This window comes from Lepidochelys kempii, chromosome 21 (assembly GCF_965140265.1).
Source record: "Lepidochelys kempii isolate rLepKem1 chromosome 21, rLepKem1.hap2, whole genome shotgun sequence".
NCBI lineage: Eukaryota > Metazoa > Chordata > Testudines > Cheloniidae > Lepidochelys > Lepidochelys kempii.
The window spans coordinates 7,932,618-7,947,839 of record NC_133276.1 but is presented as its reverse complement, the minus strand read 5'-3'; the positions used below and the strand labels follow the sequence as shown (position 1 = coordinate 7,947,839).

The 15,222-nt window shown below is 45.7% G+C and overlaps 1 protein-coding gene across 3 annotated transcripts in view; it reads right to left on the bottom strand.

The window, feature by feature from the left end:
- Window positions 1-8,715: 8,715 nt before the first annotated feature.
- PIK3C2B (phosphatidylinositol-4-phosphate 3-kinase catalytic subunit type 2 beta) overlaps window positions 8,716-15,222 on the bottom strand; it is a 78,469-nt gene continuing 71,962 nt past the window's right edge. For all 3 annotated transcript variants that reach the window (XM_073319542.1, XM_073319541.1, XM_073319543.1), the window contains 8 exons: window positions 14,711-14,820; window positions 14,244-14,445; window positions 13,524-13,648; window positions 12,732-12,849; window positions 12,169-12,250; window positions 11,662-11,768; window positions 11,426-11,554; window positions 8,716-10,967 (listed from right to left, as the gene is read on the bottom strand). In XM_073319542.1, the coding sequence (XP_073175643.1) occupies window positions 10,779-10,967; window positions 11,426-11,554; window positions 11,662-11,768; window positions 12,169-12,250; window positions 12,732-12,849; window positions 13,524-13,648; window positions 14,244-14,445; window positions 14,711-14,820 (1,062 nt within the window). In that variant the 3' untranslated portion in view covers window positions 8,716-10,778. The remainder of the gene's footprint in view (window positions 10,968-11,425; window positions 11,555-11,661; window positions 11,769-12,168; window positions 12,251-12,731; window positions 12,850-13,523; window positions 13,649-14,243; window positions 14,446-14,710; window positions 14,821-15,222) is intronic.

Here is a 15,222-nt window from a genome sequence, read left to right as displayed (position 1 = left end):
TCCAGAGCCAATGAGGCCATTATTCCTAATATCCATCTTAAATTTTCCTTTTAATTTTATCACATTTCTAATTACACCCCTTGTACTGTCCTGGTATCTTAGTGTTTTGCAGCTTCTCTTAAACTTATGAGAACCTCCACCTGAAACCCATGTTCTGCAGTTTGGCCAGGCTGTCTTAATTTAGTCCTTTTAATCTTTTATCGTAAGTCTACTGAGTCCTTTATTTTTAGACGTGGCTAAGAGGCAAAGAACAATTATGAAACGAAATAGAAAGTGTGGGGGGAAAAGCCTGTGGTAGGTACCGTTATCAGCTGGCATAGGGTGAGACTGCTCTGCAAACAGTGATAAGAGGCTGGTAACCACATTATCAAAGGGCACATTCATCAAGGTCACGGAGATTAGGGTGAGCAAGTTGCCAAAGGTCCACTCCACTCACCCTTTTAGGACATAGCTGGTTAAAAGTAAAAGTGAAGAAATCTAGGAAAGGAGCAGATAACTTAATTGCAGCTTATTTAATTGGCTATTTGGTCTATCATAGGTATCCTAAGACTGCAATAGGGTGTCTTATGCAAACCAGAAAATATTGTATACAAGGATAAACTGTTCAGTGAAGCACCAGGAGACTTTGGTTCCAACGGGCAGAGGCTGCAGATGTTAAAGCGCAAATTTTTAATAGAAAGACAGTGACATTGAGACATCTCTGAGCTTGAGGAAGAAATGGGAAGCGTGGAACTGATTGGGTGCATGAAGATCTTTTTCACATGAGAAGATATGCAGCAGAAACTGCAAATGGTAATCAGAGACTTAAGGATGAATGTGGACTAATAATAATAATAATTAATAATAATAATGTCCTGCTCTTATCTAGCTCTTTTCAGCAGTAGATCTCAAAGTGTTTTACAAAGGACATCAATATTGTTATTCCCATTTTACAGATGGGGAAACTGAGGCATGGAGCCGTTAAGTGATTTGCCTGAGGACACTCAGCGGGCCAGCTCTCCCTAGTCTTAAGCCTACTGATTAGAACAGGGGACTAGAGGTTAGGATCACTGGGTTCTGTTCACCACTACTAGTTGTTCTTGCACCATCCATTGAGGTCCACAGTGTAGTCAGTCAGTGACTGCATGTGTGTTCTCTCTGCATGCACAGGCCAGTTAGCCTATACAGCAGGCTCTGATCGAACGGCCCAAAAGACCACAGACTCTGTTTCTGTAACGAGGGCACTTGGCCAGGTTCATTGGCCACGGAGTATGGTCCTAGCTCCCCGGATCAGTGTCTACAATTACACTATGACATGTATGCCTGTGACAATGGATGTGGCTCAGTGAATGGGGAGACTTTCCATTCTCCCCAGCCCTTGGCGGGACAAAGACTCGGACCCTGTGACCCCTCTTTTATAAAGCGATACAAACAAGTTACATATTGCCCCTCTGCCTCGTACATGTAGGTTCAGTGAAAACATCTCTATTCATCATCCTGACCTTGTCTTTAAGAGGGGTCATTGTTTCCTTGTATCATCTTCAGAGCGTTCATTTACACTATAACCCTGTATCAGGGTGTTCTGGCACCAATTGTTTTTAGTCCTTTATGATGGGACAGGGAATGTTAGTCCCGGGACCATGATTGAGGAATGTAGTTTTATGATTGAGCCTTGGGGGCACCCCCAAATAATTAAAATATATGGATATTTTATAGTTTTTTATATATTTTATTTTAAAATATTTGCAGTATATATAGATATATATGTATAGTCTGTATGTGTACGTACGACACCACCTCATATCCAAGCATATCAATCCTTTTCCAAACTGGTGTTGTAGTGTGGCCCTTTTACTTCGCTACTTAGCAACACACTCCTATTAGGGCAATTACAGTTACCACCTGTATCGTTATTAGTCGTAGGCTGAGTATTTTGAAATACTGGGTTAGGCATTATTACAATGTGTCCCACAGTGCTATGTATATGAGAAGTAAAACAGAAATTGGTAGTAGTGACATTACAAATGAGGCCTTTATATATACATTTCTTGTAATTAGTTACTACACAGTACTGCCCATCCATGTTACAGGTTACCCTTACTGCTGGTTGTCACCCTCTGGTAAGCTTCGCTGCGCAAAAAAAGGAACAGCTAGCTTCTCTGTCCCATTGGTTGCATTGCTCTGTGACACACCAGTAGGTGACATGGATGCAGTTTTTTCCTAAAGATGCTGTCTTCCAGCTAACTTGAATGGATAGTAGCCAATTTATCAAATATTGCTGTGTCAGGTCCTAGTATTGGTATCCAGACAATGAACAAGATTGTTTTGAATAACATTTGCCTCAGTTAGGATGCGGTGTCACTGACCCCAAGTTGTGACGAGTACTAACGGGATTTGCCTACACAATTCATAGTTACTACAAAACGTAATTTCTTTACCAATTTGTTTTTTTTCCCTTGCCTTGTTGTTTGCTGCCATTAGTTTGTTAATTTTTATCTGTGTGTTGGTGAAACAGTTTAGCAATGTTATGCACACTGTGAATGGTGTACAACAATAATAGTTGCTTTTACACAGTAGCCAAATTCATCCATATTTTGATGCTAAAGATTTAAAATCACTGACACATGAATCCACTTTGCTTAATATACAGTTTAAGTGACAGATAGACATGGTCCAGCTAGTGGTTTTTAGCTGATTGCCTACTTAATAGTCCATATACGGTAAACTGAGGTGTACTTGACCAGTCTGTTATTTATAAAGCACTTCATTTTTCTTTTCTTGATGCTTGGGGTTTTCTTCCGTGTGTACTGATATCTTCTAGTGTCTTCAGGGTGTGGTATCTTCTGGTGGCTTTGGTCTGTGGGATGCAACCTTAAACAGCTTAAATTAGTTAACATCATAATGTTTTGATTGCTTGTTTACATTTCTCTTGTTTTCAGTAACCCAAATTTAATACACAGATTAACTTTGTTTACAATGTAATAGGGACCAAGTGTTTTATAACACAAGCTATACTTTTGCAATTGTTGTATAGACGTTCATTTTCACTTGTGGGGCATTACTAATATTTTATACTAAATAAAATGTTTAACTGCTAAAATAGATGCTTACAATTTTCTAGGAGAGGGTGTATTGCTTTCCCCTGCTGAGCACTCTGTTTTAGCAAAAGAGTTAGTAAAAGAATTTTTACCCAAGCTTTTTAGAGTTAATTTGCTTGTGATACCAGTTCCACTTTTGCTAATTGTTTAGAAGCACAAACTTTAATAAACACTCCTTTCCTTTAACATAACATAAAAGAGAATAAAAATGAAACCAAAATGAATTTTAAATACAAGTCTATGCAAATACCTGGAGGCTATTAGACTTTCATGACACTTGTGTTTGGGAGACAAAGATGAAAACCTGTTGAAATTGTTTGGTTAGCTTTATGCATAAACTGTTATTTTTAAACAAACATTCTTATAACTATATTTAAAAGTGAAAACAAGTTTATAAAAACCCAAACAAGAAATTGACATTTTGTTAATATTACCGTTACCTTAATGTTGTGGTTTCCCCTTACAATTTTTCTTTAAATTAAAAAAACCCCAAAACTTTGTGATTCATAAAAGAGATTTTTTTTGGGAGGGGGGTGCAATTGCATTATTTGTTAAGGCAGAAATATATGTTCATATCTTTAAAACTGAGACCTTTTTGAACTTTGCAAAAAATAATAATTGGTGTTAATAATATTATGTTTATATCCCAACCACAGTATTAAAATAGTGTGGCACTACTTCTATTAAAAAGAAGTATAACTGACTTTCATTGCAACAAAATAAAAACAAACAAAAAAAAGTAATTATGTGACACATACAACGTACATCACAGGACAACATACATGACATACTGTACAGGACAAATTTACAATTAAAAGCAAATGGCACCAGAATTCTATTTATAACTATACAAGATAAGGCATTAAAACTTCAGTTACTAAAGCAATGCAGTTTAAAAACCAGACAAGTAAACAGAAGGGTTAAACATTTAAATAAGCAAGGTATTATCTTTTTATTGAATCTTTTAATAAAAATTGGTTACAAATTCATATTGTTATTTCCCCCCCTTTGTTGTATTAATTTAGTAACGTCAGGCATTTTCCTTTATTTTTCATTACTTTATTTAAAAACTCTGCTATATGGAAATAAGGAAAGCCCATGTTTCAAATAGCCGACAGTGGTTAGGATTAGAAGCGGAGTCGGAATTTCTGTTGCTAGGCAACCATATATTTAGGAAAGTTAGGAGTATTTCCAGCTGTTGCATTCCTGAAGGGTAGAAATAATTAATGTATTGGATTTATTGAAAGGTTTGACCTTGTTTTCTCTTTGCTTGTTTGCTGTTTTTGTTTTGTTTGCAGTTGCTTTATCTTTTTGGAGATTCTGTAGAAACTGTAACTTTTAAAACAAAGAGGGAGACCAGGAGTGAGGAGAGGCAGGGAAAAGCGGGGGAAGAGCAGCCTAGGAAGGGAGGGATACCTGAGCCAAGAGAGACTCCTTTTCTTTTTGCGAATACAGACTAACACGGCTGTTACTCTGAAATAAGTCTATCAAGTTATCTGAAAGTACAGGCAGCAGCAGCAGTGAGTTTAGCAAACTGAGAAAGGATATAAAGGAAAACTTAACCAGTATGTACAAATATTTGAGAAATAAGGTTATATTATTAACTCTGAGCAAAGAGTAGGGCTCCATGGGTTAAAGCAATTGGCAACCCACACTCCTTGTTTTTATCCTGGCTCTAAGAGGAGAGATGGGGTCATTACTTACTCTTGTGAAACCTGAATTTGTTCCCCCAGTGTCTGTTGCTTTTGTCTGCACGCCAGATGGGTTGCAGGAGCACCCTTGTATGCTACAGTTAATTGTTTTTGGGCAACTTCATGTGTTAACACATCAATTCTAGCTGTTAAATCACTCAATCTCAGTTTTTCACTTTGAAATTCTTTATTCACTCCCCTGAGATTAAGTCACAACTCCTGTCTCCTAATGTGCTCTGTGAATTGTTCCATTTTTCCCTTTATCTGATTTACCAATCCAGTGAGAGTATTATTTGCTACTTCTCCCTCCCGTGCACTTACTTTTCCCATTGTGACAGGCACCAGTCTAGGTCTCTGTTTCAGTTTTACCAGAATCTGGCTTGTATCGTACGGTAGTGGTTCCAATGTGGTGGTCCCTGTTTCATTTTTTAATTTTGCTAGGGCCACCGTCTTCCATTTCTGTCCCCATTCTTCAGGCACTATATAGGTACCTGAAGCCCGTTGTTGACTACCAGTATTTATAACAAGGGACGCACTTCTCTTTGTTGCAGATTCTTTACAGCTGTTCCCAGTGGTTTAGTCTGTTCCTGTGCTTGCGGTCTCTGGCCTGCTTGCCACCCTGCTAGGAGAGTGGGAGCATTCCAGGGCTCTGTGGCTTCTCTTGCTTCTTTTAACTCTATCTTTGTTTCTGTTATTTGGCCTGCCAATTTTATGGTGTGTTGTCTTAACCATTTAACAGCCAAGGCTATATAGTTTGCAATATTCTACATTTCTTACACTTGTTTTTCAAGGCTACAGTCTCTGCCCTAGCCTTACAGATTCCATTCCATGTTTCTTCCCCACTACCTTTTAAAATTCATATGGACCTCCTTTGCTGGCAACCCAGTGCAGCGTCCATACCTTATTAAACTCTATAAGGATTTGCAAGGAGGGATTAAGGGAGTTCCCTAGCTCGTCACTTTCTGCCAGGTTAGATTGTGATTCCTACAGAGGACGGCTCACTTACATTCAGATCAGCGGTCAGGATCACCAGTCTAGTCAGTCATTGCCTGCATTTGGGTTCTCCCTGCGTGCTTTACTGGCTCAGGCCAGATAGTTCGTACAGCAGGCTCCAATCGAACTGCCCAAAAGACCACAGACTCTGTTTCTGTAGTGAAGGTACTCGGCCAGGTTTATTGGCCACAAAGCAGAATCCTTGCTCCCCGGATCAGTGTCTACAGTTATACTAGGACATGTATGCCCATGACAATGGATGCAGCTCAGTGAATGGCAGGACTTTCCATTCCCCCCTTGTTCGGACAAAGACACAGACCCTGTGACCTCTCTTTTATACACTGATACGAACAAGTTACTTATTGCCCCTCGGAGGTGATTAGTTACCACCCTTTATCTTGTACATGTAAGTTAGATCAAAACATCTATAGTCATCACTTTGTCAGCCTGACATTATCTTTAAGAGGGGTCAGTGTGTCCTTGTATCGTCTTTGGAGAGTGCGTTCACACATAACCCTGTATGTTCTGGTGCTACCCTCCTGGAATGGGTTTATGTGAATATGTTGGGTTTTTGCAACTCCAGCCCTATTCTTGCCAACTTCATGTATGCGGCAGGGCCTGACTTCTGCTCACAGCTTGACTTTTGCTCACTTTGCTTTATATTGGCATGGCCTACTTTAGTTCAGGCCTTAGGCCTTACATCAAGCCCCTTATACAAGGCCTTATGTCTTAGGCTCCTTCTTTCTACATACAGTATCAATAGAGTCCACTAATTTTGGGTGGCCAAATTATTTTTGGAGGTACCAACCATATGCAGCTCCCGCTGACTTGAGCTAGACTAGTGGGTGCTCAGCATCTCTGAAAATCAGGCCAAAGCCATCTCACATTGAGCACCTAGAAATTAAGGTACCAAACTGAGTGACTACTTTTGAAAATTTAGGCCTGAAAGACTCTCTGCCTCGGTTTCCCTGTTTATAAAACAAAGGATGATACTTATTTATAGCTCAGGTGTGTGATAAAGCAGCTACAGCTCCACAGGTGAAAGGTGCCGAGAGTTGGTTCTCGTTAGCTCTTCCTCTTAAGCTTCTGGTGTATTTTCAAGGACCAAGCTGTCACTGCTGAAAGAACATTATGTATCTGCACTAGTGGAGAGACTGCCCTGCTACTCCTACGGAAAGAATAGTCTCTTTGTTCATCCTCCCACAGACATAGTAAAATATATATTACTATAATTTCCCCACTAAAACTCATACTGATGGGGATGACGTTTAATTTTTGTTAGTGAGCAAACTGAAAGACAGGCAGTTACAATGAAAATTCCAATACTGACACAACAAGTCCCGGTGGACAGGAAATAGCCAGTTAATTTCCTTATTTTACCAAATAAGTGACCAGCCAGAGCATTAATAATCCTCGTGTCAGCTGTAGTGTAGGGAGCGGCTAATGTTGAGCCGTGTGTTCATTAAAATTGTAACTGGTAATTAAGAAATTCTACCCTTCAAAATATTAATTTAGTAAGGGTGAGGCATTCAGGTCACTCCAAAGCCAGCATTTAGCAATAGGTGGGCTGGAGAACATCATTAACCCAGCAATCATTGTTTCTTAGGTGTGCGAGGAGAAAAAAAGACCCAATTAAACTATTACATTGTGTTCTCTGTTTGCTCAGTGTCTTTCAGCTCCTTGCATGTAAGCGCACGCTTTGTAATCCACATTGCTCCGCTCTGCTAGTGGCACTCTCTGCTGAATCACAGACATAACCTGACCAGGCCTTAGACTCAGCCTGAGGTGCAGGATTAATTTAAACCTTGTTTTTTTCCTGACAGATGAAGGCATAGGAGGACGGAGAGTTGGTGTGGAAGTACACCATGAGGCCTTGAGCTTCTAAGGGTTAATTTGCTGTCTCACTTCCCTCAAAGGGTTAAATCTGTTAGCAGTATCTTGCCGTTCACACTCCTGCAAGCCCAACCCAAGGAACAGCCATCCTCAGCCCCAGCCTCCCTGCAGCAGCTAACATGCATCCCGGCCTGGCATCATGGTAACAGCAAAAGGTTCCTCCGCATTCCAGTTACGCATGGGAGCATGCTGTAGCTATGACTGATGCAGCCCCTCGGCAGTTGTAATTACAGGTGGTAGTTTAAGAACTAAGTATGTTTGTAACGTGGATTGTGTGTTACTGTAGCAACAGTGTCGGACAATAATAAAGCCGCTTCAGTAAGTGCGGAAGCCTGTGCTGGCCTTTCCATTCTCCACCCAGCACGCTCACAAGGAATGGATACTGTGAGCGAACTCCCATTTCTCCATGAGAGTGGTTTACTTTTTCCTCCTCTGCTCCGTGCCCTATGTTAGGTTTTCATCTTCTCTCTTTTAATATGGTTTCTTTAGACCCCTTTTACATTTTGATTTAGTGTTAGTGAGCACTGGTTTGACAACTAAGGGGACTGGAATCCTCTCTTTATAACAGGCAAAACAGCCCCAGGGCAAGATCCCATTTCCGGGCCCCATCAGTGTGCCTCAACTCTGACTTAGAGGGATGAAAAGGGGCCTTCAGTCCTTGGCCTCTCTGCTGAGATTGCAAGCAAGAGAGCGAACAGCAATGGCAGTTCTGTGATAGGGTCCTCTCCCTAGGAAAGTGGGCTGAGATCCACCAAAATCATTTCGCAAAGGCAAGTAGGTAGCCATCCCTTGGTATCTAGTTTCATTCACTACTGAGCTGGTCGGGATTTGATGTCATAGAGGCAAAAGGCTCCCTACCTCATTCCCATTCTCCAGCGTGTCCCAGAAACACAGAGATACGGTGTCTGCCCCCCCTTCGCTGGGCTGGAGTGCAGTACAGCCACTTTCACAGAGTAGCAGCCTCACCGGCGTGATTCTGAAATGCCAAGATTGCTGCTCAGTGGGCAGGTCCACCCTTATGACACTGGCTTTGGGGATTCATGAGGCCACACGTTCTTCCATTGTATTTCATTTCCTTTTATTTTAATGCCACTATTTTACAACCGAGCGAGATGCAGGTATCTGAAAGGTGCCTCTTCAGGAGCCCGAACTGCACCCCAACACAGATTGTGGGGGAAAGAGCGTTGACTGAAGAACTTGGCTATATTTGAGGACATCTCCTTAATGCACCTCTCCCAAACCCACCGGTGGAGGTTCAGAGATGCCACCGCCCGACACATCTGCAACTAGTCAATACCATGGCATGGAGGGGGGGATCCTTTCCTCAACCCCAGCTTATTTAAACCCATTCACCTACTAGATACAATATTTAAAACTTTTAATATAAAGATAAGTTCATATTCTCGATCCTGAGAAATGTTTCATCTGTTTACGGAATTCTCACTGTAAACAAAGCACCATTGACACCTCGGGGGGGAGGGAGAGAAGAGGGGACAGGGGAGGGAGACAGCTGCTTGGGGTGGGAGGTGCCTGAGCTCTTGAACTCTGCAGTTTAGGGCAACCCCACTATTCTGCCTGCCCCATGGACGGAGCCCTATCGCCTGCTCTCCCCTCTCTGACACCAAGTGGAAACAGGCATCCTTTAAAATCATTTTTACAATGGGAATTAGATCTTTAAAAACCAAAAAAGGTTAAGAAGGGGGTATTTCCTTTCCCCTCTACACAGACACACACAATATGAATGTAACAAAAACAAAAAAATCATATCTTCTACAAATGTTTCTCTCCCCTGAAAGGCTGACGAGAGGAAGAGCAGAGCCTCTCTGCTCTTTGCGTGACCATCAGTGGCTCCTTCTCCTCCAGGCATGGAAAAGTCTCAGTAGAAATGGCATCGTGCTCAATACCAGCGTAATTCTGATCAGTGAGCAAGCCCCACCCTTCCCAGAGGGGCAGATTGGCATTGCACAAGCCCCACCCCTATTTGGTACAAAGTGGTGGAGCTCCAAGTGACCAGCTCCTTCATGTGGAATCTCAAGCTCCAAGGAACAATTTCCAGAAGTCACCTGAATGAAGGATAAGATCATCTCCCGCTTCCAAGATTTGACTGCCTCTACCCCTAAGACTTAGCCCAGCCCAGCCCCTCGCAAAGTCTCCGCTGCTGCTTCTCCCTTGGAACAATTCAATCTAGTGAGCAGGGGACCCGGGGGGGGGGGGGGAAGAAAAACATGGACAGCCAAGTATGGTAAAAGTCATGCTTCTGAATGTCCAACATCGCCACAAGGCCAGAGTAAAGGGCCTTGGGGAGTGAAGCACAGCTGGAATTGAAGTGAATATTGCTGGCATTTTTTCAGGGGGCAGGGGAGATAATCAACTGTGACAGTCATTCCCCAGGAGCAAGGTTCACAGACTTGCATGCTCTCTGGCGGGAATCCAGAACAGAAGGCTCTACACATTCACAAATTATACAGCTCTCCTTTGGAAGCAAATTCTCTGAGATGGACAGAGGAGGCAGCTTGGATCCTAGCATACCACCTCCTAAACCAGAGACAAGGAGGGCTTATCTGCTGCTTGTGGCCTTTAGGTCCCCCCTGCCCCCAGAAGTTCCTATGGATATATACATTCTTTTAAACAAACTCCCTAGAGACAGTCCAATAAGAACCTTACTGATGAAGTATCTCTCCTCCCTCCACACCCACAGGTCTCTTCTCATCAAAGCCTCATGTCCCATCTGGACACAAATTACTTTTCATTATTTTTTAAAAATAAAAATCTCAAAAAAAAAAAGTGTCCCCGATATTCCCCCCTCCCTCATTGTTGCTCCCTTGACACAAGGTAAACTTAAAAAAAAAAAAAAAAAAAAAAGACTGCAGCCTTTTCAAGTCACAATAGGATTTCCTATTGCGATGTTGAGTTCCCAGTTTCTACAGGGAAAATGTAACAAAAAACCACCCCCAAAAATGAACACCTTCATCTGCAGAGAGAGGGTTTGTCTCTAGGTCCTGCTTGCAGAAAACAAAATCCATCTGGATCCAGGATACAACTCCTGGGACTCGCGCCCATTCCCACGGCCTAGCACTGCAGGGCTGACGTGGTTCCAAAGACACTGCCACTGCTGTTGCTCTCCTCACATGGTCCCTTGGCTCCTGGAGCCCAGCTCAAACCAGCCCATCTTCTCTTGGGTCAGGTCCAGGTCCCGTAGCTTAATGCAGACCTCCCCGAGAAGGATGTTCTCCCAGAAGCTCTCCTCGCTCAGGATGCTCAGGCGCAGTTCCCGCTGCTGAAGGTCTCCTCTGGGAATCCCGTCGTAGACGAGCTGCAAGACAGAGAATGGGGAAGGCCCTTACCGGTCCGAACGCGGTACCTTGGCAGCCTGGAGAAGGAAGTTCTCGGTTACGGAATGGGGAGTCCCTGCTGTTGCCCCAACCATGCTCTGGAGGGAGAGTGTAGCTCAGTCTCCATGAGCCATTCAGTGCTTGGCCTCTCCGCTGAGAGGACCAGATAGGAGATGGGCCCTTTTCCCTGGAAACTGGTCTGAGACACCAGCTCATTTGACAAACTGCTGAACGTTCCTCAGTCAGCGGCGATTTTTGATCCCTACTGACCCAAGCAATCCAGCCAGTGCACTAGTAGTGGCAGGCAACTGGAGTCCACCCTCGTCCGGGAAAGATGACAAAGATTCACTTAGCTGGCCCTAGATCTAACCTAACCCCATCACAGCTGAATGCTCTTTCCATGAGCCCTATATGAGGGTCAAAGGGAATTGGACGGTACCATTTCATTGTAAGTGGGGTTGCAGGTTTTCCGAGCCACTTTGGTTTTTCTCTTGGTGGTTTTCTGGGGGTCAGGCAAGAGATAGATCTTGACGTAAGGGTCAGGGTCATTCCCATCCTGGAGAGGCTGCTACAAGAGGGAGAGACCAAAAAAAACCCCAGTCATTTCCACGGCACCAGGATACAGACAGAGCCTGCGCAGCAGCCATGGCTGCTGCTGGGATTACAGGCACCTACCAGGCCTCGGATGTGCATCACCATGATGAAGAGCTTGTTGTTCTTGTAAGAAATGGAGAGCTTCACCTCCCCTCCCACCTTCCCGATGGGCCGGGACCACGTGGCATCTGGAAAGAGGCAAAGGAAAGAGATAGGGCGCAGTGCCTACCAGCACAGGGGGTGAGCTACAGAGGCCAGCACAGGTTAGAAACCGAGCAGCGACACAGCGGTGCAGCAGCAATTCGAAACCACATGCCAGCTTCTTAGGAAGAAGCGTAAAAGTCGTGCTTCTAAATACCCAACATCACCACAATGGAATCCCCTGGAGGGGCTGTTTTTCCTTTAGGTAACCACTACTTTGACCCTCATTCTCCTGCTCCATCAAGGGGTCAGGAAGGAATCTGCCGCTGTGGTTTAGTACAGCATAGTACAGGTACATTGCGTGGGTGTGTTACACCTTCCCTTTGACACGCCTGATATTGGCCTCCATACCAGACTAGATGGACCATATACAATGAATAGTGATACCTGCGGGCTTTGGAGCTGGATTGGTGCCTGCAGCCTTCTCATCCCGCGGGAGTGGTTGGAAGAACGTATACACAAGATCACACTGCAAGGCAAGAATAGCACAAGTCTGGCTTGTATTACACAACAGAGGTAACAGGCTCTTTTCTCCATCCGTAAGCATGTTCCGCAAACTTCAAAGCAAGATATGTAACGCCACCACCAGTTATGAATATAGCACCTTCCATCCTCCAGAATCTCAAGCCAGAGGAACAACTCACCACTTCGATGGCGTGTCTGATCTTCAAATAACTTTACAAACTGGAATTAAGTTAAGACTTGCAAGCTCCCTGAGATCAAAGCTCATGTTCCTGTCCCCGTTTTACAGATGGGGAAACTGAGGCACAGAGAGACATGACTTGCCCACTTCTCACTAACACAGTCTGGAAAAGGGCCCAGGAATCCTTTCCCTTAGTCACTTGCTATACTCACTAGATAAGTTCTAGAAGGGAGTGTTATCTATTAAGCCGTGTATGCTAGATCCCTTCTCCACCGTAGACTGAGAGGCGCTGAGAAGAGAATCTTACCTCAGCCACCTCTGGGGCTGAGTGGATCAGATGCCAGATGTAGCCATTCAGCTCCTCTTTCCTCCTGTCGGCCATTGCCTCGCCTCGTGACCGGCCGATCACAAACCTACTGGGAAAACTGACCAGTTGTGTGGGTGTAGGCGAGAGAGAGAGAGAGAGAGAGAGAGAGAACAGTTAGCAAGTCCCCAGTTGAGGGCAGCAGAATGCACTGCTGAAGCAGTAGTACCCCTAAGTCAGCTGCTCTTGCCAGAGGCAGCCAGTGTTGCACTGAGGCACATCACACCACAATGGTGCCGAGTCGATTGTTTCTCAGCAACAGAATCTAGAGGACTTTCCGGGCCAATCTGGACAGGTGCTGCCAGCAAAAACTGGAGGATGGGTGGGCAGGGAATACTGGCAGGGTGAGAGGGCCCTAAAGCCAAGGATAGCTGGATCCTGACAGGTGTCTCTCAGCACCAAGAGAATCAAGAAGGGCTCAGTCTGGGTGGGTGCTGTCTGGAGCCAGGGACAGCTGTAGTGGGCTGAGTCAAGTTACAGTGGTCTGGGAAAGCCAGGAAGCAGCATGGGGGAAAAACAAACAAACAAACAAACAAACAAACCACGGGGAGACTTGTCATCGTGGGTGCTGCCTGGAGGCAGGCAAAGCCCATGAGGGAGGTGCATCCCCTCCTCCCAGCATGCACCTGCCCAGAGATGAACCAAGCCCCAAACCAGCTGCAGAGCACAGCCCCTTTTCTCTGGGGGTGGGACAAGAAGTGGCGCTGAGGAAGAGAGGAGGGGCAGCAGGGCTACCTGGGCAGGTGGGAGGAGGGGAAGATGAGGCGTAGCTTGTTGTGCAGCTCCTGGAACTCCTCAAAGGTACGCTGGACATAGGTGACCTCGCAGGGGCTCTCCCGCTGCACCTTCACAACGTACGTCTGCAAGACAGGGAGGCAGAGCCTGTTACCGCTGGCATGCCTGCGTCTGATCTAACTTATTACCAGGACAGATCGGGAGTAGCCCAACTGACATCCAGATTACCTCAGAATCAGACCCACCGTGCATGCACTGAAATGCAAGAAGTTTGAAAATCAGACAGAGGTTAAATGGTTTCTTTTGGCATCACTTCAGACCCTGTTAAAAGCTGGGGAAAGTTTTCAGGAACATGCGTCTGAAGGGAGGCAGACATTCAAGTCAAGTCACCTTTGAAGGCCTCATGGAAGGGTAAGTGGAGAGACCTGGGTTCTAATGAAATCATACATGTGAGGGCAGCCATCCACTGATAGGTCCCACATTTCCCTTCCTCCAGAGGACTGGGTTTGCCCCCTCTAAACCACTAAATGTTCCTAGTGAGGCCAGAATCAGGAACCACTGCAGCAGCCTTAATTTGGTTTGTCTCTCTGCCCCTAGGACTCCACTGAATGGCAGTAGACCGGGCCTTCCTCCAAACCCACCCCCCAGCACAGAATCCCTCTCCCAGATCTCTCATCTCCCCCGGCACGTATCCGGAAGAAGCAGAGCTGCAGTGCTCACATAGCCTTTGCTGGGGTTGAAGACTTTCTCATGGCGGCAAAGGAAGACGTCGCGGATCCGGCCAGCTGTCTTGAGTGTGTGCATGCGGGGGGCGAAGGAAAGCACAGGGCGGGTGTCCGAGCCTGTGAACTTCATTTGCGCCAGGTTGTGGATGAAGAAGTTGAGCTTGGTGGCCACGCTGCCCAGGCTAGACTCGATCAACCTGCAATGAGGGAGGGCAGCGTCACAGTGAGAGAGGGGGGACGCCATCCTGGGCCAAAGGCAGCTGCCATTCTTGGCACCCAGGCCCCTAAACTCTCCTGAGTGCACAAAGGCCCCTCAACCAGGGATGCTGAGACACAAAGAGCCGGGCTCCTTTCCTAGGAGTGGGGTGTACAGCCACTGAAGGCCCTTCCATCTCTCCCTGGTGACAGAGGGGCGCCTTCCCCTTCCCCACCTGTCGCCCAGCACCAGGTGCACTCTTTTACCTGGTGAAATAGGTGGTGGCATCAGCCTCGGAGTCCTGCGGCCGCAGGGCGTCGTAGACATACTTGAGGTCCTCGAGGTCGGAGAGCTCCGGGATACCACAGGACAGCATCTGGGGAGCAGGGCAGCCAGGTCAGTGCCAGGCGCCCAGAGGTGGGGAAGGAGCAGGGAGAGAGAGATGGACCAGCCGATCCTGGGGCCTCTATGCTAAACATGGCCCAGGTGCGGGTCAAGATGGCCTGTCCAGCATCCCCACTGAAGTCTCCTTCAGTGGAGAGGGACAGGGGCCTTCTCCCCATCACTCACATCCACACCCCATGAGATGTACTTAGCGAGCCCAGCCCAGCGCTGGGTGTGTCTGCCTGGATCCAAGTCACTCATGTGGGTGAGGACAGCGGCGTGAGTTCCGTATGATCAGGCAGTCATTGCCGCACTTCAGACAGCTGGAGGGGGGCTTGCATGACACTAAGCACATGCCTCCCCCCAAGGGTGGAGCATGCTGCTTTCATAGCGC